The sequence below is a fragment of the Stylophora pistillata genome, chromosome 13 (assembly GCF_964205215.1).
Source record: "Stylophora pistillata chromosome 13, jaStyPist1.2, whole genome shotgun sequence".
NCBI lineage: Eukaryota > Metazoa > Cnidaria > Anthozoa > Scleractinia > Pocilloporidae > Stylophora > Stylophora pistillata.
In genome coordinates this window covers 984,456-1,008,487 of record NC_142531.1, presented here as the reverse complement: position 1 = coordinate 1,008,487, position 24,032 = coordinate 984,456, and the positions used below count along the sequence as shown (strand labels likewise).

General features: G+C 39.1%; 3 protein-coding genes across 3 annotated transcripts; all 3 read right to left on the bottom strand.

The window, feature by feature from the left end:
- Positions 1 to 136: 136 nt before the first annotated feature.
- LOC111336947 (uncharacterized) lies at positions 137 to 8,125 on the bottom strand. Its single transcript, XM_022943134.2, has 7 exons — positions 7,539 to 8,125; positions 6,395 to 6,461; positions 5,527 to 5,573; positions 4,670 to 5,163; positions 3,663 to 3,728; positions 2,988 to 3,166; positions 137 to 1,976 (listed from the first exon to the last, which is right to left on the bottom strand). The coding sequence occupies exons 1-7, from the start codon at positions 7,574 to 7,576 to the stop codon at positions 1,374 to 1,376; spliced, it is 1,494 nt and encodes a 497-aa protein (XP_022798869.1). The 5' UTR covers positions 7,577 to 8,125; the 3' UTR covers positions 137 to 1,373.
- A 1,481-nt stretch (positions 8,126 to 9,606) lies between these two features.
- Positions 9,607 to 13,865, bottom strand: LOC111336950 (tubulin alpha-1D chain). Its single transcript, XM_022943138.2, has 6 exons — positions 13,725 to 13,865; positions 13,318 to 13,540; positions 12,834 to 12,982; positions 12,031 to 12,423; positions 11,626 to 11,913; positions 9,607 to 9,996 (listed from the first exon to the last, which is right to left on the bottom strand). Exons 1-6 carry the CDS (start codon positions 13,725 to 13,727, stop codon positions 9,694 to 9,696), a joined length of 1,359 nt encoding a protein of 452 aa, XP_022798873.1. The 5' UTR covers positions 13,728 to 13,865; the 3' UTR covers positions 9,607 to 9,693.
- Positions 13,866 to 15,848: 1,983 nt separating this feature from the next.
- On the bottom strand, positions 15,849 to 18,904 carry LOC111336952 (tubulin alpha-1A chain). Its single transcript, XM_022943141.2, has 6 exons — positions 18,766 to 18,904; positions 18,250 to 18,472; positions 17,826 to 17,974; positions 17,182 to 17,574; positions 16,794 to 17,081; positions 15,849 to 16,291 (listed from the first exon to the last, which is right to left on the bottom strand). Exons 1-6 carry the CDS (start codon positions 18,766 to 18,768, stop codon positions 15,992 to 15,994), a joined length of 1,356 nt encoding a protein of 451 aa, XP_022798876.2. The 5' UTR covers positions 18,769 to 18,904; the 3' UTR covers positions 15,849 to 15,991.
- Positions 18,905 to 24,032: the final 5,128 nt, after the last annotated feature.

The following is a 24,032-nucleotide window of genomic DNA, read 5'->3' as shown; positions in this document are numbered from 1 at the left end:
CATGCGCTAAAGCAACCAAAACAACCCACGCCAACGATGGCTGAAGAGATGCACTATATGACTAACTTCCATATCAACCCAACACCACAGTGAAAAATCCAATTATTTGGAGTAACAGCAACCACAATAGTCAGAGGATTATAAAAGTAACTCTCAGCGCTAGTGCGCTAGTTTACATGTAATTCGAATAGCAAAGATTTTCTGCACTAATACTTATGAGTAAATAATGCATCAATCTTTCTTATCAATGTCTATAGTCAAATTACAAGCCAAATAATTCACGCAAGAAACTGAGATGATACCGGATTTGGTTATATACAGAGCACACGTTCGACCTAATAGTTTAAGCTAACCTAGAAGTACAACGACCCAAGGATGGGGGACAGCCAATTCCCAGCAGCAACCCACAGAGCAATATTCTTCAATTAAAAAGACAAAATATTTAAGAAACGGCTCAATCTTCACGTGACCTATAACTAACGCAACCATCCCACTTCTTATGCTCTCCCAATCATTTACGACAGTAAAACAACTCTTCTGCCTGCGAGCTTCAAAGAGGATATAGTCTAGGAACCCCCTTCCTTTCCCGACAATAACTAATTCAAAAAATGATACGGGCAATTGTTGTTACATACAATTTATTAATTGATGATTACGGCTGGCAAAAACAGTGGGAATACAACCTCTCATCTGCTGATTATTTCGCCAATCATTGTCTGTCTGAATATCTCCGGACATAATGCGATAACTCATCGAGTACATGAACTGTTTCCCTGATTCCAGAGCATAATCTTTCATGCCAGCAGTGATGATTACTTTGAAAAACCTTTCATATGTGTGTGGTTGGATGATAGGTAATGAAACTCAATTGCTTCCATTTTCCATAAATTACGATTATGGAAATGATCTCAAACCTGTAATAATTCACATGATTACTGAATTGACTGAAGGATTCGGTGGATAAATTTACCTCCCCCCCCCCCCCCCCGATAAAAAAAACCACATTCACGCAGATGGAATAAAACGAACGTGCGTAATAAGGTACTGAAAAGCGAATCATTTGAAACGGTTGCAAGTCAAGTTAGAGCAAGAGAGAGTCTATAAATGTAGATATTGTACAAGCCATGGAAACTGAAAATGATAACGAAAAAAATAATCAAGTTTTGAGATTATAACAAATTTGATGATAGTAAAACATGGACATTTGATAATTTGATTGAGAAAAAGCATAACATATGTGATAAAGCCTTTCACTTGATATCTCATCTTGATTCGAACAGCGCGGGGGTTATCATATTGGCTGGTTACAAGCATGTTCAGATGGTTACAGGACTGGTGCAAACCAATGTCAGAGAGATAGACGAAGAGTACTTTTAAGTTCCTTGCTGTGATAAGTGTGTTGGCTCCTTGACTAAGCAAGATCGATCGTTTGCTGTTACTGCACTTTCAGCAAACATACTTGGAGATGAGCCAATGACTTCTTTTTTATCTTTGACAATCTCTTGAGAATGTACACCGTTACCAGCGTGACCAATCAAAGGTCTTGCAGTGTCGTGTGACACTGGATTCTCACGCAAGGTTCCACCATTTTTATGAACCAAATGTGTGCCACTGTCACGCTCTTTGCCATTTACATGATGTAAACCTTCTGGAGACTCGACGTGTGAACTGTTGCTTGACAATAAAACAGCATTGGCAGTGAGGTTGCTTGCACTTTTAGCCACTTCATTTAAAAGTAATTCTGTTTCGTCAGGGTGTTGTTGTGTTACCACATTTCCTGTGTTGCTGTCTCCAGTGTTACTGCAGCTTGGTTTCTTTTGTTGTTTTTCGAGTTCTCTACATGGAAGATGTTTTGTCAGGCAAATTCTCTGGTTAAATGTTTTGTTGCAAGTGTCACATTTGTAAGGTTTTTCGTCGGAATGAATATAGCTGTGCTCTTGTAAATGGTGCTTTCGTTTGAACGCTTTACCGCATACCTAAAACAAACGATTCCCTCCATTTGTTATCAATATAACAATTGTAATAAAACCCCTTAGGATTAAAAAATCATCATTAGGTCGGTTCGGAGAAAAAAAATTAGCAAATTGTACAAGTAATAGGAAAAAACCGTTCTGCTTTCTCAGCAGGCAGTTGAGACACCAAGTTGATTATTATTTAAAGTGAACAGATATAGTATATTGACGCAGCGAATTCTGAAAAGCGGACTCTCGAGTTTTCAGCCTTCGGTCAGACTTCAGTGTTGCGGTTGAACGTGTTCATATATTAGGGTAATAATACAGCTTTGCTATTCGTGCAAGAAGAGTAACGGATAATACATGAACAAACCAACTATTGATTGTTGATTCCTTGAGAGGTAGGATGCCGATGTCAAAGATCAATTTTTGTTCTGAAGTTTTACAACTTTCAGAGTTGGCTTGCTGGTTAGAAGCTCCCGCACAACTTTGTTTGGTTTGCAGTCTTGTCAAAGTGATAAGCAGGTTTTAAAATCTGCAGTTGTTATTTCATCTCTCTGTGGCACTATCGAAATTACCAATGAACAGTATTCTGGTGTGTCACGTGGTAACCCCATTCCACACAATAACCCCACCATCACCCAAATAAAAGTTAATAATTGGTAAAAGACAAACAGAGCTTGACTGTGTCATGAAACAGGAACATCAAAATTGAGGTTAGGAAAGAGGCACTCAGGAAGTAAATATTACTTTAGTCTGCAGAAAGTCTAGCATGCTCTGCAGACAACAAACTTGGCAGTCAGATGACTTGGTTGTGTCTGAAAGTTGACATCAGTTTTGAACAATTTGGGTCTTTATTTCTAAGATCAATGAGAGGATAGAAATTGTTGGTAAAGCAGTGGTTGACCTGAATGTTATGGAGGAATTCACCAATCTGACCTCACAGTTTTCATCATTACATGAACAAGCATAACCAGTCATAAAGCTAATTTCAGGTTGTACCATAATCTTATCCAAATAGAGGACATGTGTTACCTGACATGCATAAGGCCTGTCACTTGCAGTGCTGCTCTTCTTTGTGGACACCTGGTTAGACAGAGCTGGAGGTATCTTCTGTGGTGCATTCTGGGAATGTTGTCTTGTGACATGTTGCTTTAAGCCACTACTTTTTCTGAATGATGATTCACACTGAGAGCATTTAAAAGGTTTCTCATCTGAAATTTTACAAGACAAGAAATTTTCACTCTTATGCACAGCTGGTGCTACAAACTAAATATGTTGTGAGACTCACAAAAAAAAGCATGCGCAGAGGCTTAATGATGCTGATGTCACAGAGTTCTGTAACTGACAGCTGAAAATAAATGTTAGCTGATGTAAGCATGTAATATTACAGCTCAATATATCACTAAGCCTTGCCACATGTCACAGCAATATATTTTGTGTGAAATTCTTCTTTCTTGCCTCAAAATTTGTCTCTGCACAAAGTCACATAAATCAGGCTTGTGGTCATAGTAATGGCAGAAGTCATAACAATTTGTGCATTGGAGGCTGCCCACACGAGGCAGTTTGTTGGAAACAATTGCGGCAACTTTTTTTTTAATGTTCATTGTGAACTTTAAGGTTGTTTGGAGTCAGTATTCAAAGTTATTGGAAACTGTGCATCAGAAGTCAATCTGAGGAAAGTGGCCGATGGGATTACCCAGATCTTACCAATTGTTTTGTTGTCACTTTGTGGAACATCTGTGGCACCTTCTTTAGAGATGTTTATTTTATCATCTACAAACCAAATCAATTCCAAAGACATAAGATGAGGTAAACCAATGATTTAAAAGAATGATTGACAACTCTTTTTGAGGTTAGCAGTTACCATAGCATAAGGCATTGATTTATAGGAATTGCAGATACACTAACCACCTTGGACTACAGCATACATGAAAGATATTTACAAGTAGTTAGCCCAGCATTTTAAAGCCAGTCACAGTGTCCTCATGCTTTGAAATACATTCTTTTTTTTTTTACCTAAAAGCAGGGGGGGTGCTGCAAGGAAGAATCATGACCTCTATCTCAGAGTGGGAATGTACAATTTTGAACAAATACATGCAATCATAAGGATATTTAACAATTATTCTACAAGCGTGTGTTGAACATCAGATGATAGATAGCCAACAAGGTGCGTAGTGCCAAGTTGGCTATAATCATCTCATATTCAACAAGCGTAATTGAAAATATTGTCTTACTAAAAAAACGCCCCAAGATATTAGAAAAATCTTCTCTACTTTCTTTTATAAGAAGAAACCAGATGTTACAATGTACAGATATTAGATTATGGTATATCGGCTCGTATATCATAATGGCTAAGCCAATAAAAAGTCTTGAATTGCATTATCCAATGATCCAGTTTTTAATAAATATATAGTATCCTTGTATTCCCTCCAATACACCAAATCATCATCACCATTCCTTTGCATTTTTTTTTTAACAAAAACGATAAATAAATTTACAGCATCAAACCACTGGGCTCCTGGCTCCAAGATAGTTTCAATATTAGTTGCAAAGCTTTTCCACAGCCTTGACCATACTCTTGCCACTCATCAGAACTTCATTGAGTATTGATATAATTAAGACTCTGGTTATGAATTTTTATGTTACTGATGGGAATCAGGCCTATGTGAATTGGTTCAAAGATAAAGTGACTAATTAATGCTGTTCCCACTCACCTAAATGATGTACGGCCTTCATATGATTGATCAGCTGATCTTTTTCCACAAACATTACAGCACACAGACGACATTGACGCAGTCCCACTAAATTACCAACTTGAATCAACGGTGATCCATTAACGTAATCCTCCATACTCTGAAAATTTTTCTCTTCTTTCCGCTTTCTCTTTCTTGTAACAGTCTTGATGACTTCTTCATGAGCTGAATTGTTGTTGGACTGTACAGGTATTTTTTGCCCCGATAGTCTAATATGATCAGGGTCAACCCACTCTTCTTCTTCATAAACCACCTTCTTAGATTTTAAATTTCTTATGCGTGCACTGGTTCTCTCACGTGGTGGTGTACAACTCTTAAAGGTATTCCCTTCATGCTGCTCAGATTCTGTAGTACTATTTTTTGGCTTAGAGTCATTACTTTGTTCATTTATGTCCTTATCTAATGTATAGTTGCCAGTTCCATTCAAAGTGGTTTTGACACTTTCTTGTTTTTCTCTGTGGAAAAAAAGAAAAAAAAATATTTCACTTGTACAACGGGGGTTGGGGAAAGTCTTATAGATTAGCAGAAGCTGAGTTTATTGTATTTATATTGAAGTAACTGTACAGGCATGTGGTCTGATCAAGCGTTGAAATACAGCCATATGGTTGATACACAACTCTCAAGATTGTTTATCACAGTTAGGAAGGAAAATATTGAAACTCCCAAGACTTAGTTGAGTGACCAAGGCTTCTTTCCTCATAGACCTACAAACAGGTGGCACTAGGCAAGGAAGGGCTTATCAAAGAATGGTGTTTTCAGCAAACAAAAATATCATTAATTTTGCATGTACATCTCCAAAATCTAATGAAAAACCTTACCTCTTGTTTATAGTATCTTTTTTAAGGGGATCAAAGTCTTTAACATCCTACAAGACAATCAAAAGCAAAAATTTGAGAGCTGTTTAATACAAATTGCTAGCATGTCATCACTCTAGAGGGGATTTGAAAACATGTATAGAAATTGAAACTTTAGAGCATCAAATTTTCATAGAGAACTTGTGCACAATGTATACTTGTCCTCTAGTAAACTCTTCTAACAAAGAGTAAACTTTTCATTGCCTGATTGAGAAGAACAGACATTTAGCAGATACTTAAAGTGAACCTGACCCCTAAGTTTTTTTTTCACTAAAAAAATCCTACTGATTTGGTGAGTATTTCTTGGAAAAAATTGTTGGATTTGGCTAAACCCTCATTTTTTTATGCCTTGGTGAAGTCAAGATTCGAATGGACCACAACCGCGTAAATGGGGATTGGGGCAGAGTAGACTTGTGACGTCACTTCGATAAGACGCTCAAGGAATTCTCAGCCAGTCGTTGACCTGCAAAAGCCTTTGTAGCACTAGATTCATTCAGCAGCATATTTGCGACCAATATCGATCTTACCTCCCAAACATAACCAGTGAACTGTGCCAAATGGCGCGAAATACAGATTTTTGGGTTCTCGAAGTGACGTCACATCACTCGCCAGACTCTTGATACTTGAAACGCAGTCGTGAGTCAAAATGGCAGTGATTTTAATGCAATTTTCCATACCTCAATGGGGCACAAAAATTCAAGGATTTGACCAAATCCAAAAATTTTTTCCAAGAGATACTCACCAAAGCATGAAGATTTTTTTAAACAAAAAAAAATTTAGGGGTTAGGTGCACTTTAAGTAATTCTTTTACTTGTACTAACGGTACACTCACCATTTCTTGTGGATATTTTATGTCACAGTGTTCAGACAATTTCTGGATAATATTTTGAAGTTTAAGCCTAGAAACAGAAGCAGAAGGTCAATTTAAATTCTTGGTATAGAATTAGAGAAAACCCTCATCTCTATGATTGTTTTTTTTATAACTTTAAGCAAGGAAAGTTTGGTTTACAATTCATGGATGGATGTCTTTGAATCATGTAAAGTGAGATCCGCTCCAGGTTATCTCTACATCAAGCGTACACCCTCTGCAGTGCCAAAGCTTTCTTTTCATATTTACTTTTAGGGTACAAATACACACACACCAAAATAAAGCATATGATCTCCCTCACCTTTCATTGACTGAAACATTAGAACAAGCCATTTTATTACAGAGGGGTCTATGTTATTACAGAGGAGCTTAACTGTTCAATATTCTCTTCACCAGTCAAAATAATAGCTGCCAATGAAAGGAATGCTTTTAAGAAAATGAGAGTATGACATTAACGCTGCTGTTGATGAAAAATAGGAGTTTTGTTTTTTGGCATTACTTCACTGTTGTGGTCTTGAAATGGTATGTTGTTAAATTTCCCTTTGCCATTAAAAAAAAAAAAAAAAAAAAAAAAAAAAAAAAAAGAAAGAGGCCAGAATGCAAAATCAAGGTCTATATCCTGCGGTTTTTTTTTTTTAAAGAGGGCTTTGGTACAATTGTAAGAATTGATAAAGAAAAAAAAAACAGTCGTCGCGTATTACGACAGTCCTTGAGTTTATTTTAAAAGGGCAGCTCTCGTTTTTAACAATTCTGAACAATTCCTAAAATCAGCCAAAGCAGCCTTCAACAACAGAATGAAATAAACCTAGTGACATTTAAATATCACGTGAATAATACAGCTTACTGCCTTGTCAGAAGGTTAACTCGATCATTTTGAATGACGCTATTGACCATTTACTACGAACTGGCGAATTTGAGATGTTATTGAGTAACTCTTATGCAAACTAGGGTTTACAACCAAAAACCAGCTTGTGACAATTCTTGTATACAAAAAGTATACAGTATTGCTTAACTTCACACATGCAAACTTCATGTGTGTGCTAAAATGCGTGAGCATTAAATATAAAACAGACGAGACTCTCTACGACCTTACGAGAGATTAACTTACCCTCGATGATCAGTGGAACTTTGATGTGTTTCTTCCATTCTACTGTACGTACGATAAGTTATAAACAACAAAAACCTCGATTTTGTTACAAAAACATTGGGTACGTTCACTTCGCAGACTCACTTGGCAAACCCCTCTTTTCACAAATACTGTCCCAGACTTCATAGCGAGTCCAGGAACATTGCCCGGCCCAGTCTTTTTTTCTTCTCACTCACCCCATTTCTTCAAATGTGCCGACAAAGTCCTTTATACACTGGACTAGGCTATGATTAGGGAAAAGAGGAAAAGAATAACAGAAAATGCCGTACTCACCCTCTCAGGATAAACCGAGATTTCGAAAATTTTAAGTGAATTTATCAGAAAATTGCCTACTTTCTTTGACCTGCGAGCGAGCAAGTTCCCATCGGTACGGTGGCTCTCAAGGGCCATCCACCTACAAAAATTTTCATGACTTTATCGCGCGATAAGTTTTGCTAAGTCCATTCATTCAAAAAAATTGCAATCAACATTATCGCGTGATAGATAAACTTATCACGCGATAGAACAACTTATCGCGCGATAGAACAACTTATCGCGCGATAGAACAACTTATCACGCGATAGAACAACTTATCGCGCGATAGAACAACTTATCGCGCGATAGAACAACTTATCGCGCGATAGATAATATTATCGCGCGATAATTTTATTACCAGCTCCCATGGCCCCACGACCATTAGCACGTGGTCACATCCATAGCAAGATGGCGGACCAAGTTTCGAATTCGAACGTGAGTAATTGTCCAAGAAATAGACTTTTATTCTTGATTTTTGAGCAAGAGACGGTAATCTTTGGGTTAAATTAAATTATATTTCTATGCTTTCTACGCCTTATATTCATAAACAATCTTTCACCTTATATAGTTTAAAAACGTATCCCAACACACCTTATATTCACAAACAATCTTTCAAATATAGAGCAATAAAGTCCCTCTCATATTTTTAACCCCACTTACTACGATAGCATAGAAATATAATTTAATTAAATCCAAAGATTACCTTCTCAAAAATCTAGAATAAAAGTCTTTATTTCGTGGACAATTACTCACCTTCGAAACTTGGTCCGCCATCTTGCTATAGATGTGACCACGTGCTAATGGTCGTGGGGCTATGGGAGCTAGTAATAAAATTATTGCGCGATAATATTATCTATCGCGCGATAAGTTGTTCTATCGCGCGATAAGTTGTTCTATCGCGCGATAAGTTGTTCTATCGCGCAATAAGTTGTTCTATCGCGCGATACAGTGTTCTATCGCGCGATAAGTTGTTCTATCGCGCGATAAGTTGTTCTACCGCGCGATACAGTGTTCTATCGCGCGATAAGTTTATCTATCGCGCGATAATGTTGCTTGCAAAGTTTTTGAATGAATGGGCTTAGCAAAACTTATCGCGCGATAAAGTCATGAAAACTTTTGTAGGTGGATGGCCCTTGAGAGCCACCGTATTACTCCGAAGTACTCGGAGGCCTTACCATCCGCTCTTTACCTTCTGTCTAAATTGTAAATGGTACGGATCCGGCCTCTGTTACATACGCACATTCCAGCTGCTCTAATCAAATGCGCTTTGCGTGTCCCAGAATCTCTTCAGTCTCTTCTTGTTCAGCGCATGTAGACAAAAGCAAATGAAGTAACGACTGTAATCTACTTCTTTTTTCCTAAAATAACAAGCCGAGTCTGGGTCTTCTCGCAAGTCTCTTTTCCCATCAACAGTCGTAAATAACAAAGAAACATTACTGTTTTCTTATTTCATCATCAAGAACTGGAATCCACGCTCCGCCATGAAATCATGAATTCGTAACCTGAATTGGTAACCGTTACTAAAAACTTTCAAGTTTACTCTCAAGAAAAACTCAACTGCGGGGGAGGAGGGGGAGAGGGCTTCAGAGTAGTCTGCGATAGGCCAACATCCCGCAGCAGTTAAAGACGAGCAAATGTACTACTGATCGCTTAACGTCCTAGAAACCAAAATATCCGCCGCCAACAGACCCAGTTGCTCAGACTTGATACCTTTTCTGATGTACATACAAATTAGTTATTGGACATTTTTCACTTTATTTCCACATCCTCTGCACCATTTACAGACTTTAATATAGAATTGAACTGCAGCAAGCGATAGTTCTTAGTATTCATCCCCTTCATCTTCTTCGCCTTCTCCCGCGGCGGATTCCACTCCAACCTCTTCATAATCCTTCTCCAGTGCAGCCAAATCTTCTCGAGCCTCAGAGAACTCTCCTTCCTCCATACCCTCACCCACATACCAGTGGACAAACGCACGTTTGGCGTACATCAGATCAAACTTGTGATCCAAACGGGCCCAGGCCTCTGCAATAGCTGTGGTGTTACTCAACATGCACACAGCGCGCTGAACTTTGGCCAGGTCACCGCCAGGAACAACCGTGGGAGGCTGGTAGTTAATTCCCACCTATAACACAAAATAAGTTAAGTCAACAAAACTTTGAACTTGAACTTTATTTTTATTTAGACACGGTAAATCTATCAGATAAAATAATAATATTATTACAATCTATTATTACAGTTACAATCTATTTTAATCTATATAAACATGATCTAAAATTTAAAAGTGAAATAGAAAAAAATAAAGAAATTCTGCTTTACATAGATGCCGTGTGTGTTTTGTCGATTCAGACGAAGAAATTGCGACAACCATTTCGGAAGGATTGAAGTGATTTTGCTTGCCGCAATTCAGGGGACAAGCTATTCCAGATAACCGCACCGTTATAGCTAAAGCTATTTTTTCAGGAAATTGGTGCGGGGCAATGGAACAGCTAGTTTGTTTTCAGAGTTCCTTAGATTATATGGAGGATCATATTTAGTGAAAAGAGAACCAAGATAGTCGGGCGTAAGACCATGTATAGATTTATAGACCATGGTGGCCACTTGTATTTGTCGCTGAGTATCTAACCGTCTCCAGTTAAGTTGCACAAAAAGAGGATCAGCGCTTGTGTCATAACTGGAGAAGGTCAGAATACGGGCAGCCCGGTTTTGCAACTTTTGGAGCTTATTCGAAAGACCATTGTTACAATGCCCCCAGACCTCGCTGCAGTAATTAAAGTACGGTTGAACTAAGACATTGAAAACGGACTCAAGCGTGGTTCGATTAACAAAAGGCCTACAACGTTTAATTGCTCCAATGCCCGATGCGATTTTCTTGGCTATTTTTTCAATGTGCATATTCCATGAAAGGTTTTCGTCTATATGTACACCCAGAGATTTGACTGAGCTAACTTGTTTAATTATGTCACCACCTATGATTAGTTTAGGGGAAGTATCGTAGGTACCTATCTTTTGCCGCGATCCAATTAACATGAATTCAGTTTTAGATGAATTTAGAGTCAATTTGTTTGCGGTGAGCCATGTGTTAACATTGGATAGGTCGGGATTCATAACATCATTGATCATTTCTATGTTGTTACTGGCAAAGGTCAGGTGAGTATCGTCGGCATACATACGTGCAACTGAATTAGACAGGCAATTAGGAAGATCATTTACGTATAGAACAAAAAGCAAAGGTCCTAGAATTGTTCCTTGCGGAATTCCACAAGTGAGAACTTGACTAATTGAGAGCGAACCATTTACAAAACATTGTTGATGGCGATTATCTAGGTATGAGCTAAACCATTCATAAGCGATACCGCGGATACCATATTCGAATAATTTAGACATAAGAATTGTATGGTCAACGGTATCAAAAGCCTTTTTTAGGTCGAGAAAAACAACTGCATTTATACTGCCTTTATCAATGTTGAAGGCCCAATTGTTTGTGGCCTCCAACAAGGCAGTAACAGTTGAATGGAGCGAACGAAAGCCAGATTGCTGGCTGGAAATCAAATTGTTTTCAGTGAGATAACCGTAAACCTGGTCGTAAATGATACGCTCAAACACCTTAGCTACTATAGGGACGATAGAAATTGGGCGATAATTGTTTAAGTCGGAGTGATCTACAGAACGTAGCTATTTATGCAACTCAAATGGTTGAAAGTTGCACCAACATTCACTACACTACTTATTATTCTCTCTTCTTGGAACAAACCTTGAATCCAGTTGGACACCAGTCTACAAACTGAATGGTTCTCTTGGTCTTAATTGTCGCAATGGCAGCATTCACATCTTTGGGCACCACATCACCACGGAATAGCAAACAGCACGCCATGTATTTGCCGTGACGTGGGTCACATTTTACCATCTGATTGGCTGGTTCAAAGCACATGCTTGTAATCTCTGAAACTGTCAGCTGTTCATGATAGGCTTTCTCTGCAGAAATCACTGGAGCATAGGTGGCCAGAGGGAAGTGAATACGTGGGTATGGCACCAAGTTGGTCTAAATCAAACAAGAAAGAGATTAAACATGTAAGACACGTGTGACAGGGGGAATACACATTTTATATCACCACCTTTCCGTCAGGACAAGGAAAGCGAAGATTCACCTATGTATTACCTGAAACTCTGTCAAGTCAACATTCAAGGCACCATCAAAACGGAGCGATGCAGTGATGGACGACACAATCTGACCAATCAGTCTGTTCAGGTTGGTGTAAGTGGGTCTCTCAATGTCCAAGTTACGACGACAGATGTCATAGATGGCCTCATTATCCACCATGAAGGCACAGTCAGAGTGCTCCAAGGTTGTGTGAGTTGTTAGGATGGAGTTGTAAGGCTCCACAACTGCGGTGGAGACCTGCGGGGCTGGATAAATAGAAAATTCCAGCTTGGATTTCTTGCCGTAGTCCACAGACAGACGCTCCATGAGCAATGATGTGAATCCAGAGCCAGTGCCACCACCAAAGGAATGGAAGATAAGAAAACCTTGCAATCCAGTGCACTGATCAGCCTTGACAAAAAAAAGATACAAAATGTTCGCTCATCAAAAACTATCTATGCCATGAGGAAGCTGCATAATGTCGTGATTGCATAAACTTGACGGTTTTTATCATTATCAGTAATATATATATTATCATTATTCAATACAGAAGTAGACCAATCATTATCTTTCCCCTAAAATTCCTGTAACTGCAGATGAAAGCTACTTCTCAGTATCTTTTTGCATAAATCGAAAATAAATGATTCGATTTTGGCTCATGAGCACAAAGCCTGCTCATTTCTTTTTTGCACAGTGGGTGTATCCTATCGTTTGGACGAGCACTAAATATGCCATAACTGAGATTTTTGCTTTTAACATTAACACATTTGAGCATAGACTACCTCTATAACTCAAAATAAGTCATATACAGGCGCCCTCACCAACTTTCTCAGCTTGTCCAAAACAAGATCAATCATTTCTTTGCCAACTGTGTAGTGCCCGCGAGCGTAGTTATTAGCGGCATCCTCTTTGCCAGTGATCAACTGCTCTGGGTGAAACAGCTGTCGGTAGGTGCCAGTGCGTACTTCATCTAAATAGGAATAATAATGTTCTATGTTAAATCGAATTTATTATTATGTATTTTCAGTACTCGTGTATTTTACATCATGCCTTACAAAGTTCGAATCACTCAGGTGGATTATTTAGATCTAATCAAATACGATTCAAAATATTTCATTCAAATCTAGCTTATCAATAAACTGTAATGCATTGTTTTGGTTGAGCTAGATAATTAATCATTAATGAGATTGTAAGAAAAAACTCAAAGGCGGAAACCGGCAACGCCAAACTTTGACGATTTTCATTCGTTCTTCAAAACTCTAATTCAAAGAATGATAATAAAGAAAAATTCCAAGCGCCTCTCACCGACAACAGTTGGTTCCAAATCAACGAAGACGGCGCGAGGAACGTGTTTTCCTGCTCCAGTCTCACTGAAGAATGTGTTAAAGGAATCATCTCCTCCACCGACTGTCTTATCGCTGGGCATCTGACCATCAGGCTGAATTCCATGCTCCAAGCAGTATAGCTCCCAACAAGCGTTACCAATCTGAACTCCGGCTTGGCCGACGTGGACTGAAATACACTCACGCTGAAATGGAAGGAAAAACAGTAGCGCTGAAATTTCACAATTCGCAGAATTTGAATCAAAATATGGAAATGATCCCGAAAAAATTTCTTTGGAATAACAGAGTGATTGATCAAAAGCTTTTTCCTCAAATAATGTCAAATTTAAACTCGCTACAAAAGATCAGATTTAAAAAATAGAATGTTACCATTTTTAAATAACGTTACTTTGAGATTTTTTCCAAAAAAGTAGCGACGGAGAAATTGGGTGATTTTCCTAGCTCCGAAATAGCAGCAACGTCTTTCGAAGACGGGAGTGGTTTGAATATAAACAATGAAGCCAGGCTATTGTATTCCTTTGCATGGCAGGTGACGCGAAAACTAAGTGGTTTTAGCTTATTTGGTGAAGAAAAATTAACATAAAATCAAAAAGATTGAGAAGATAAATCAGCTGGAGACTAATGTCGGCCTAAATAATATTTGATTTACGTTATTTAATTGGCTCAGAGTGAAAATTTTCATGTTAATTGTGGTCCCCAAAGTAAGCCACCGAATGATGCTGTTTCCATTAAATGAAAATGAGATTTTCCATTCATGAAAATTTCATTAAGCGCCGGTTTTGTTTTAGCAACCTGAAAGTAAACGATCTGAGCATTTTCAGATCGAAACCTTTGAGGGTAAAAAGAATATAGATTGCTCTTGCATACAGCTAGAAAAATATATTTTGAAAGGCACAAGGAGATTTTTGCTCGGTAGAATAAATATATTTGCTTGCGCATTTTTTATTTTTATTATTATTTTTCTTATAGATGAATGATGAATGCAACTAGACCTCCTTTATTTGCCATTGTTGGGGAGTTCCAACATGAAATTGAGAGTGTACTTCATGATATGTTGATTTGTCGTAGTTTATTTGAAGTTGAGCGCAAGGTACCTGGGCCACCACAGATATGAATTCAAATCCTATTTCTCAGCCTAGGTTTACAGGAAAACGTTACAGTGTTATTCAGATACACCCTAAAACAAAATTAGAATGATTAGAAAATTCTAAAAATGCAGCTTCACGTGTTAAACTTGAATAGCTTTTCGTTTACTATTGTTGGCAATTGAAAGCGTGTCATGTTGAAATATATATTTAAAAGATTAACCGTGCTGTTTTACTAACAATTGTCTAAATAAATGCTTTTTATAGGAGTGTTAAAGCCAAATCTCAACGTGCAATCAGACTCCATTCGTGGGGAAGTATTTATATAATATTTTTATGATCTTCGCACCCTCTTATGTTAATTATTCGCACAAAAACCGCTTTATATGTTGCAATTCGCATGATCTGTTATAGTTTCCTTGATAATGGAGTCATGACTACTCCGATACGTTGGATTTTATGGTTGGTTTTTACAGTTTTATTGTCCAAAGACATGTTAAAATTATCATGAGCAGGGCTAAGGGTGGAGGGGAGCTGAAGGTGGGCGTGTCCTGTCCTCTTTTCTTCTTTTTGAATCGAAACCAAGTGTCCTACAAATAAAAATCAGCGTTCTGCGAGAATAAGGGTGCATTTCCTTTTCTAATGAAATTTTACAGCCCGTCTTAGTTTCTAGATACGCCACTGATAACAATGTGTAAAAATTCCGAAAAAAAAGGACAAAATAACCGCGCGACTTTCACAATCAGGACAAGCTTTCGCTTAGACCGGCTTAAGATATTTTGGGGCAACACACCCGTTTTTATTCGCGAGCACATAAATTATATTTTCTTCCACAGCAAATGACGTCTGAATAATTATTTTCCTCTTCGTGTCTCTTTTATTCAGGGGCTACATAGAATAATGGCTTTAGTCTTGGGCTCTTGCCTGATACTTTAAATCGGTTCGCCACAATACAAGTTAGTTGAACCGTAGTAATTTGCAAAATAAGCTTCCTGTGACAGTGAGTGGACGATGGTCAAGGAAAGTCAATCAGGCATCTATACAACTGCAAGCCACTTGCAGTATAGTATTATAGACCCAACTGAAGAGGCGTAGTGTTTAATACATCATTCTCTTTAAGTCCTATAAACATAATCTAACATAAGAAGAAACGACAAAAGCGCAATAGGTGGTAATTTATTAACATAACACACCTTTGCTAGCAACATATGTATATACTTTTCAAACTCCAAGACTTTCCTTAGATCGTCTTCGCAACTGTCATGCTAAATTCAAAATCGCTTCTGTCCAATATATAATGAATGTAACAAGTTGTTTCAATAAACGAACTTTCAAGAATAAATACAATCCGTTATTAAAAGGGATTAAATATCTCGCGGAGGTCCTGGGAAATGGGAGTTGACTTCGATGTGAAGGCGAAGGAAATCCACATCCGAGTTTTCGTTCAAAACAATGAGTCTCGTTAAACAAGAAGATGCCGATCCAGGTAATTTTGCTTCCACAGTGCCTGTCCCCCCCCCCTCCCTCACCTAAGCCTTCAGATGAAGATTTCTAATACTCGTCGTCTTCCCCTTCCCCTTCGTCATCAGCTGAATCTACTCCAACCTCTTCATAATCCTTCTCCAATGCAGCCAAATCTTCTCGAGCCTCAGAGAACTCTCCTTCCTCCATACCCTCACCTACATACCAGTGGACAAACGCACGCTTGGCGTACATCAGATCAAACTTGTGATCCAGACGGGCCCAGGCCTCTGCAATAGCTGTGGTGTTACTCAACATGCACACAGCGCGTTGAACTCGGGCCAGATCTCCTCCAGGAACAGCAGTGGGGGGCTGGTAATTGATTCCAACCTGAAAATTAAGTCAAATAAAATAGCAATTAATAATTTAAATAATGAAAACCCGAGATCCTGCGTCTCAGTTGTCACAAGCCATAAGAGTTTTCCACGCCGAGGGAGTTGGGCTAAACTCTAATTCTTTTGATCAATTTTAACGCTAATTCTATTTTTGGTGGCTTTTGAAAATTAGTTTTGAACAATTAACTTGAGAACGACTTAGTTATTCTAGCACTTAACCACAACTTAACCACAGGGTTCTGAATCAAAGGCGTACTTTTTCAGCATCGTGTCGTAGGATCGGATCACGTTGATAGTATTTCTTTCTAGTCCTGATAAGGAAGGAAAACTTACAAAAAAAAGGGGGGAAGTGCTGCTTCTGCTCTCAAATGCAAGGAACGGATCTCTTTTTTAAATACTGAACGTCAAAATTTCAAACTAAGAACAATTAAGAATTGTACACTCACATAATGTTAATTGAAACAGACTGCTCCATTCCTTAAGAGTCATCTACTCACCTTGAATCCAGTGGGACACCAGTCTACAAACTGAATGGTTCTCTTCGTCTTGATTGTTGCAATGGCTGCATTCACATCCTTGGGCACCACATCACCACGGAATAAAAGACAGCAGGCCATGTATTTGCCGTGACGTGGGTCACATTTCACCATCTGATTGGCTGGCTCAAAGCATGCATTGGTGATTTCAGCAACGCTCAATTGTTCATGATAGGCTTTCTCTGCAGAGATCACTGGAGCATAGGTGGCCAGAGGGAAGTGAATACGTGGGTATGGCACTAAGTTGGTCTGAATAGGACGAGAAAAAATGATGTATGATATCAACTTTGAAAGGAGTCATACACATTGTGTATAAGAAGTAGGAACGTAAGATTCAGGTACAGCTTACCTGAAACTCTGTCAAGTCAACATTCAAGGCACCATCAAAACGGAGCGATGCAGTGATGGACGACACAATCTGACCAATCAGTCTGTTCAGGTTGGTGTAAGTGGGTCTCTCAATGTCCAAGTTACGACGGCAAATATCATAGATGGCCTCATTATCCACCATGAAGGCACAGTCAGAGTGCTCCAAGGTTGTGTGAGTTGTCAGAATGGAGTTGTAAGGCTCCACAACAGCTGTGGCAATCTGTGGTGCTGGGTAAATAGAGAATTCCAGCTTGGATTTCTTGCCATAGTCCACAGACAGCCGCTCCATGAGCAATGAAGTGAATCCAGAGCCAGTGCCACCACCAAAGGAATGGAAGATAAGAAAACCTTGCAAGCCTGTGCACTGATCAGCCTTGATAAAATATGATCAATGTAAAAAATCATCCCAGAAATTATTATGAAATTTTCCGGAAAAATTTCGACTAAGTGTTACTTTGACTCATCATAAATCGGCGTCGCTTACTTAATTGTGATAAAACAGTCTTATTGATATACTTCATGGTTCTGATCCGCTTCAGCCTTTCAACTTAAAAGGTAACACGGAAGTTCGGCATTGATAAAATACGCTATCAGGCAAAACCAAATCGATTAATTGATTATTACCAGTTTTCTTATCTTATCGAGAACTTGATCGATGATGCTTTTCCCAACGGTGTAATGTCCACGAGCATAATTGTTAGCGGCGTCTTCTTTACCAGTCATTAACTGATCAGGGTGGAAAAGCTGTCTGTAGGTACCACAGCGGACTTCATCTGATGAAATTCGAAGTGCAATGTGCTTATTGAAACCAAAAACAGTCAACGGTAATTGTAACGTTCTTGTTGTATGTGGCAGTGATGCCATAAGGATAAATTGGTTAAACGGCCCAACTCAAATGGACAATTAGCGGCTCCTTTTTTGGCTCATTATGTTCATCATTGCCACACAACGAAAGGATGTTAAACTTGTATCTCTTAACATTTATCTGATTGGAACCCACAAGCCTCCTCATGTTCATTAAATGTTTTCTATGCTCTAGTTAACTCACCGACTACAGTTGGTTCCAAATCAACGAAGACGGCGCGAGGAACGTGTTTTCCTGCTCCAGTCTCGCTGAAGAATGTGTTGAAGGAGTCATCTCCTCCACCGACTGTCTTATCGCTGGGCATTTGACCATCAGGCTGAATTCCATGCTCCAAGCAGTACAACTCCCAACAAGCGTTACCAATCTGAACTCCGGCTTGGCCGACGTGAACAGAAATACACTCACGCTGGATGTAGAATCAAAAATTAATACTATAAAAAGGAATCGTTCGGAGGTCCGAACAAAGTTTCAAAGTGAAGGAATTTTACGCGATTTTCGGAAAACCGTGGTAGTCACGCCATAAAGTGTCAGCCAGGATATGCAGCCGTTATCTACTGTCAAATCGCTAACCGGATCGAAAATCCGCCATGCTGGCGGCGTTCTAATATATTTTCGTATTGATCATATTAATAAACGTCCCTTTGCCACCCTTTCCATAGAGAGAAAGCCCACGAGAAAATAGCTGATTCAAACTCTTACCATTTTCACCTAAAATTGTATGAGACAAAAATAATGTGTCTCAAATGAAAAAAATTGATTAATATCCCTATCGACAAGTAGTCAGTAACGGTGTTTCTCGAGCAAGGATCACAGTAGTAGTGTTTTGCCTGTCCCGCTGAATCGTATTTTGCTAAAAAAACCGCGGGAAACTACAGGTTAATGCTGGTGCGTTTCTCCACAAAATGTAAACCCTGGCAGGTTCAAGTTGTGGTTTACCTTACAACAAAATCAAAAATAAGTCTCGTCACCGAGATGAGGCAACGCCATTCGCTAAACGAATAGCAACTTTTGGTAGACAAGTCGGGAGAACTCAAAACAAGGGCTGGCTTAAAAAAGTAGCTCATGGGCAATAATCGTAACGGTGATGATAACATGTACCGTTAAATCAAATGTGGAAATCCAAGCCACGACCTGTAAAATGCCGAGATTATGATTTAGGCGATTTATAAAAATTAAGCGGCAAATGAAATTGGCAAGGTTTATTATGTAAAACTATTTACACCCTGATAGCCTGTATTGTTGAGGCGAGAAAAAAGCAAGAGCGAGATAAAGAATTATGGAAACTGAGGCCTCTGTTATCCGCGCGGCGTGCAAGCCTCTATCCGCTAATCAAGAGCCCAGCACAGTTTTCCATTAAACTGCCGTCAAACTGAAAAAAGGTTTTCTTTTCCTCTTTGTTTACAATTCCAGAGGATTGTGAAAGGAACCGTTCTCGGGCGAGACGACAAGCGTACCCGAGCATATCCCTCACGTTCAGAGCCTGACAGGGATGAAAAACGTCGGCGGGTGCGCCAGAGACCCGCGGTACGAAACGCTCAGACGCGCGCCTAGTAAAGTGACTAAATTTTGCGGAAAATGAATAGCCGATACAAAAGTTTAAAAAATGAGGAAGCCGTTAAAAAGATAAGGTATTAATTCTAATCTTTGAAAAGAAGGAAAGAATTTTAAAAATTTAACTCCCCACAGCACTGAACAATATCATTGGCACGTATGATGCATGATCCTTCGCAGTAGATAGCGCTATTTATACAATAGCGAAAGTCAGACCTGAAAAAAATCAGGCCTGTACGGGATTGGAACCACTGACCTCTGCGATACTAGCGCAGCGCTGCACTAGTATCGCAGAGGTCAGTGGTTCGAATCCCGTACAGGCCTGATTTTTTTCACGTCTGATTTTCGCTATTGCATAAATAGCGCTATCTACTGCGAAGGATCGTGCATCATACGTATTTAATACCGCAGTTCAAAATATATGAACTTCATATATTCATTGTATCTAATATCATTGACCATAACCACTATGGGTCCTGAACTCCGTCAGCATTAATCCTGAAGCAATTCCGGCTTCTGTTTCCATTTTGAGTTCCAACACCGTTGTATTTATTCCAACTTCCCAAAGAATTTTTCTTTTGGATAGCTCATTCACGAGAACAGTGGATCTCATGTGGCTTTTAATGAATGGCAGCATTCATAGGAGCTTCTCTCATGCCACATGGAAATCAATAATTTCTAACAAACCCGTGGGACTGTATAACGAATGTTAAGTTCCCGCGAATGCGATATGTAACGTAATTTGTAACTTGCACTGTAGCTATGCATGGCGTAACGCGATATTTTGCATCGTTTTCAAGTTGTTCGTGCAACACCGTGAAAGATGGGTGTGCTTTCGTTTCCCCTTGATAAAAAGTTCCATTTTTCTTCGAGATTCACATTTAGTACCAAAGCATGGTATTATTTAGCTTCTATCAATTTGAACGTTAGCTTATTATCTAACATAGAGGTAGATTATAAGCTTACAATGTGCTTCCTTACCGAGTACTGAATGCACTAACACATTCCGGAAAGTTGTTGGGTCTAGAGCAAGCAAATAAACAACATTTCGCAAAATAATGCGGTCAACATATGGACGAATTCAGTTTACAGAAGCTATTTTCAAAAAGCGTCCTTACATTCCAGTTTGAATAGCAAAATACTTTCACGAATACACAGTTTATATGGCGCCGACATTCGTTAATCAAACGATCGAATAGCGTGCCAACGATAACATCAACATACTCACGACACCCATGCGCAGACATTTTTATCCCATACTTGGAGGAGAACAACACCAACACTTATAACAAAAACGTTCGTCTTGAGTTAATACAGGTTTTGTTACGAAATATTTAGTTCATATGGTTATCGTAAAGCTCAAGTAGGGCGCCTTCAATACGAATAAATCAATGTCATATGCTTAAAAGGCTCGTTACCATTACTTCTCCTCTGGTGTTTGAGCTACACTTTCGAGAGAGGATGGGTATAGGTAATAAAGTTAACGGGCAAATGCAATTGGCGAGGGTTATTATGTAAAACTATTCACACCCTGATAGCCTGTATTGTATATTGTTGAGGCGAGAAAAAAGCAAGCAGAGCAAGATAAAGAATTAGGAGAACTGAGACCTCTACTATCCGCGCCGACCGCGCGGCGCGCAAGCCTCTCTCCGCTCACCAAGAGCCTGACTTAGTTTTCCATTGAAACTATCGTAAAATTGAAAAAAGGTTTTCTTTTCCTCTTTTTTGTAATCGTAGGGGATTTTAAAAGAGACCCTTCCTTTCGAACGAGACGACAAGCATACCCGAGCATACCCCTCATTACAGTGCATGTTGCTGGTGAAGATTATGCTGAAACGCTTCCCAGATACTTGATGTAGTAAGAAAATTGAGAGAGAGAGAAGATTTAGCCTGCTTCAGCTACAGTTAATGTGGTTGACGAACGCAAAAGCAAAGGGGCGAAAGTAAACCACGAAGCGGGACTAACAAGAGAGAGGCGAAATGGCTTCCTCCTTACTCATTCCAGTCTATTATCGCTCACCTACTCTTTCACCTATACCCAATGAAATAAATTATGGTACAGGTTAAGGCTGGTTTTCACTTGCGACGGAGTCGTAGTCGGAGTCGTAATCAGAAGCGTGGAGCGATACGATCTAGTGAAAATCAAACCGACGGAGTCGGAAGCAGAACACCGATTCTGCCTATGACTCCGTCGCTTACGATCTAGTGAAAACTGCATCGTCGGAGTCGGAAGCGGAAGCGGAAGAATAAACCAATCACAATCCTCGATTCCATCTTTCCAAAATCCACAAATAGCCGTAACAAATTTAAACGTGTGAGCTTGACGCTAAAATTACGAAATTAAAAGTTAAAATACTCGAACTGAACCTACCGAAAGTACGATTCACGATCACCAAGTCGGAGTTCGCTGATGTGGTTAGCATACTCTTCCTAGGCTGCTCGACGTCGATAGATATCACGAACCCATAATTGCTTTCTTTTTCAAACGATATTATTCCTGCATTGTCTCTGCCTGCGCAAAATAATGATTAATAAGCGCCAAAGTTGCTCTTCGTCCGCCATGTTGTCTTTGGCGCCAAAATTTGTACTTTCGCGGGCCTGGAATCGAGCATTGTGATTGATTTATTTTTCCGCTTCCGCTTCCGACTCCGACAATGCAGTTTTCACTAGATCGTAAGCGACGGAGTCATAAGCGGAATGGGAAGAAAATGGGAACGTTCTGATTCTTCCGACTCCGATTCCGTCGAGCTTATGACTCCGCTTACGACTCCGTTTTACGATTTTCACTGGGTCATAAGCGCTCTTACGACTCCGACTACGACTCCGACTCCGTCGCTAATGAAAACCAGCCTTTAGAGACCAGAGCGAAAAACTTTCCGGTTTCTTGCGCTAAGCCGTCATCTTAGATATTCTCTAATAAGCAGACAAAACTATTCTTCCCTCCGGGGAGAAGGTGTTACAAAAATTTTGTAACATCCTTGGATGCTTTTTATTTATGTGGTATATCTGTTTCCGAGCAACAAGCTTGGGGCGGTTTCATTGAATAGACATAATTTATGCACTGATCAAACACAACCCAAGCAATGACAAAACAAAATCTCTGTAGGGAATAGGTAATCGCATCGGTACTCTTCTTAATATCAGATCATTATTTAACTGCGATGAAGAGCTGATTTATTTGACATTCAAGCCTGATTAATCAAACCTTAAGAGACGTTTCGTTAGCTTACCTTACCTTTTACCCTCCGCTTACTGACGACAAATCAGACAACAGTGCGTTCGAATTGGTGACGCAGTTTCTAAAGTACTCCCACTTGAGTTCGGAGTTCCGCAAGGCTCTATTTTAGGTCCGGTTTTGTTTACAATCTATGTTAACGACCTCCTTTCTGTTCTTAAACGTTGTCTATCTGCCTCCTATGTTGACGATTGTAAATTGTATTTGTCCTTTTCACCTGCCGAATTACCCACGTCCATCCTCGCCTTAAACGAAGATCTTACGAGAATATCTCAGTGGTGCTGTAAAAACTCTCTTTTGATTAATCCGGACAAAACTAAGGTTCTAGCTGTTGGATTACCACGACTTTTAAAGAAACTGTCATCATTCAGTATAACACTTTTTGACAAGGAAATAACACCTGTGCCTGTCGTTAAGGACTTGGGTGTTCTTCTCGACACACACCTCAGTTATAACCAACATATCACTGAGATTGCCTCTAAATGCCTTTTTAAATTGTACCAAATTAACAGAATCAAGCACCTCCTGGATAGGAAAACACTTCTGTTAGTAATAAATTCATTTGTCTTTAGTAAACTCCAATATTGTTCAACTGTCTGGAGTAATACCAGCAGCAGCAATATTGACAAGTTACAAAAAGTCCAAAACTTTGCTGGGCGAATTATTCTGGGACTAAGAAAGTATGACCATATTTCGGATGGGTTGCGATCGTTGAAATGGCTTCCTATTAGAAAGAAACTCATTCTAAATGACGCTACTATGATGCACAAATGTATTAACAAGCTTGTTCCAGACTATCTTGCTGATATGTTTAAATCACGTTCTCAATTCCATAATAGACAAACTCGATCATCTGGTGCTTTGGATATACCTTTATGTCGCCTGTCAACAGGGCAGCGCTCCTTTGCTTTCAGAGGAGCCAAACTCTGGAACTCCTTGAATGATAACATTAAGTCCTTAAAATGCCCCAGGAATTTTAGACGTCATCTTGCAAATGTTTTATTAAGTTGATATATTATATTATTGATATATATTTTGTAATTATAATATTATTGTATTTACATTCTCAATTAATTTATATATTTGTATTTTTTTTTTTTTTTTTATTCTATTGAGCTGAAAAGCCCACTTAGGGAGCATCAATAAAGTGTATGTATGTATGTATGTATATAAAAGTACT

What these genes read in the sequence shown, in the direction of transcription:
- LOC111336947 (XM_022943134.2), bottom strand. Translation starts at nt 7,576, where the DNA reads ATGGAAGAAACACATCAAAGTTCCACTGATCATCGAGG. An exon ending in GAAGGCCGTACATCATTTAG is followed by an intron (nt 3,729 to 4,669) that starts GTGAGTGGGAAC and finishes TTTGGTTTGTAG; the next exon opens with ATGATAAAATAAACATCTCT. An exon ending in ACAGGCCTTATGCATGTCAG is followed by an intron (nt 1,977 to 2,987) that starts GTAACACATGTC and finishes CGTTTGTTTTAG; the next exon opens with GTATGCGGTAAAGCGTTCAA.
- LOC111336950 (XM_022943138.2), bottom strand. An exon ending in TTTGGAACCAACTGTTGTCG is followed by an intron (nt 12,983 to 13,317) that starts GTGAGAGGCGCT and finishes ATTCCTATTTAG; the next exon opens with ATGAAGTACGCACTGGCACC. An exon ending in TGGACAAGCTGAGAAAGTTG is followed by an intron (nt 12,424 to 12,833) that starts GTGAGGGCGCCT and finishes TTTTTTGTCAAG; the next exon opens with GCTGATCAGTGCACTGGATT.
- LOC111336952 (XM_022943141.2), bottom strand. An exon ending in TTTGGAACCAACTGTAGTCG is followed by an intron (nt 17,975 to 18,249) that starts GTGAGTTAACTA and finishes GAATTTCATCAG; the next exon opens with ATGAAGTCCGCTGTGGTACC. An exon ending in TTGACTTGACAGAGTTTCAG is followed by an intron (nt 17,082 to 17,181) that starts GTAAGCTGTACC and finishes CGTCCTATTCAG; the next exon opens with ACCAACTTAGTGCCATACCC.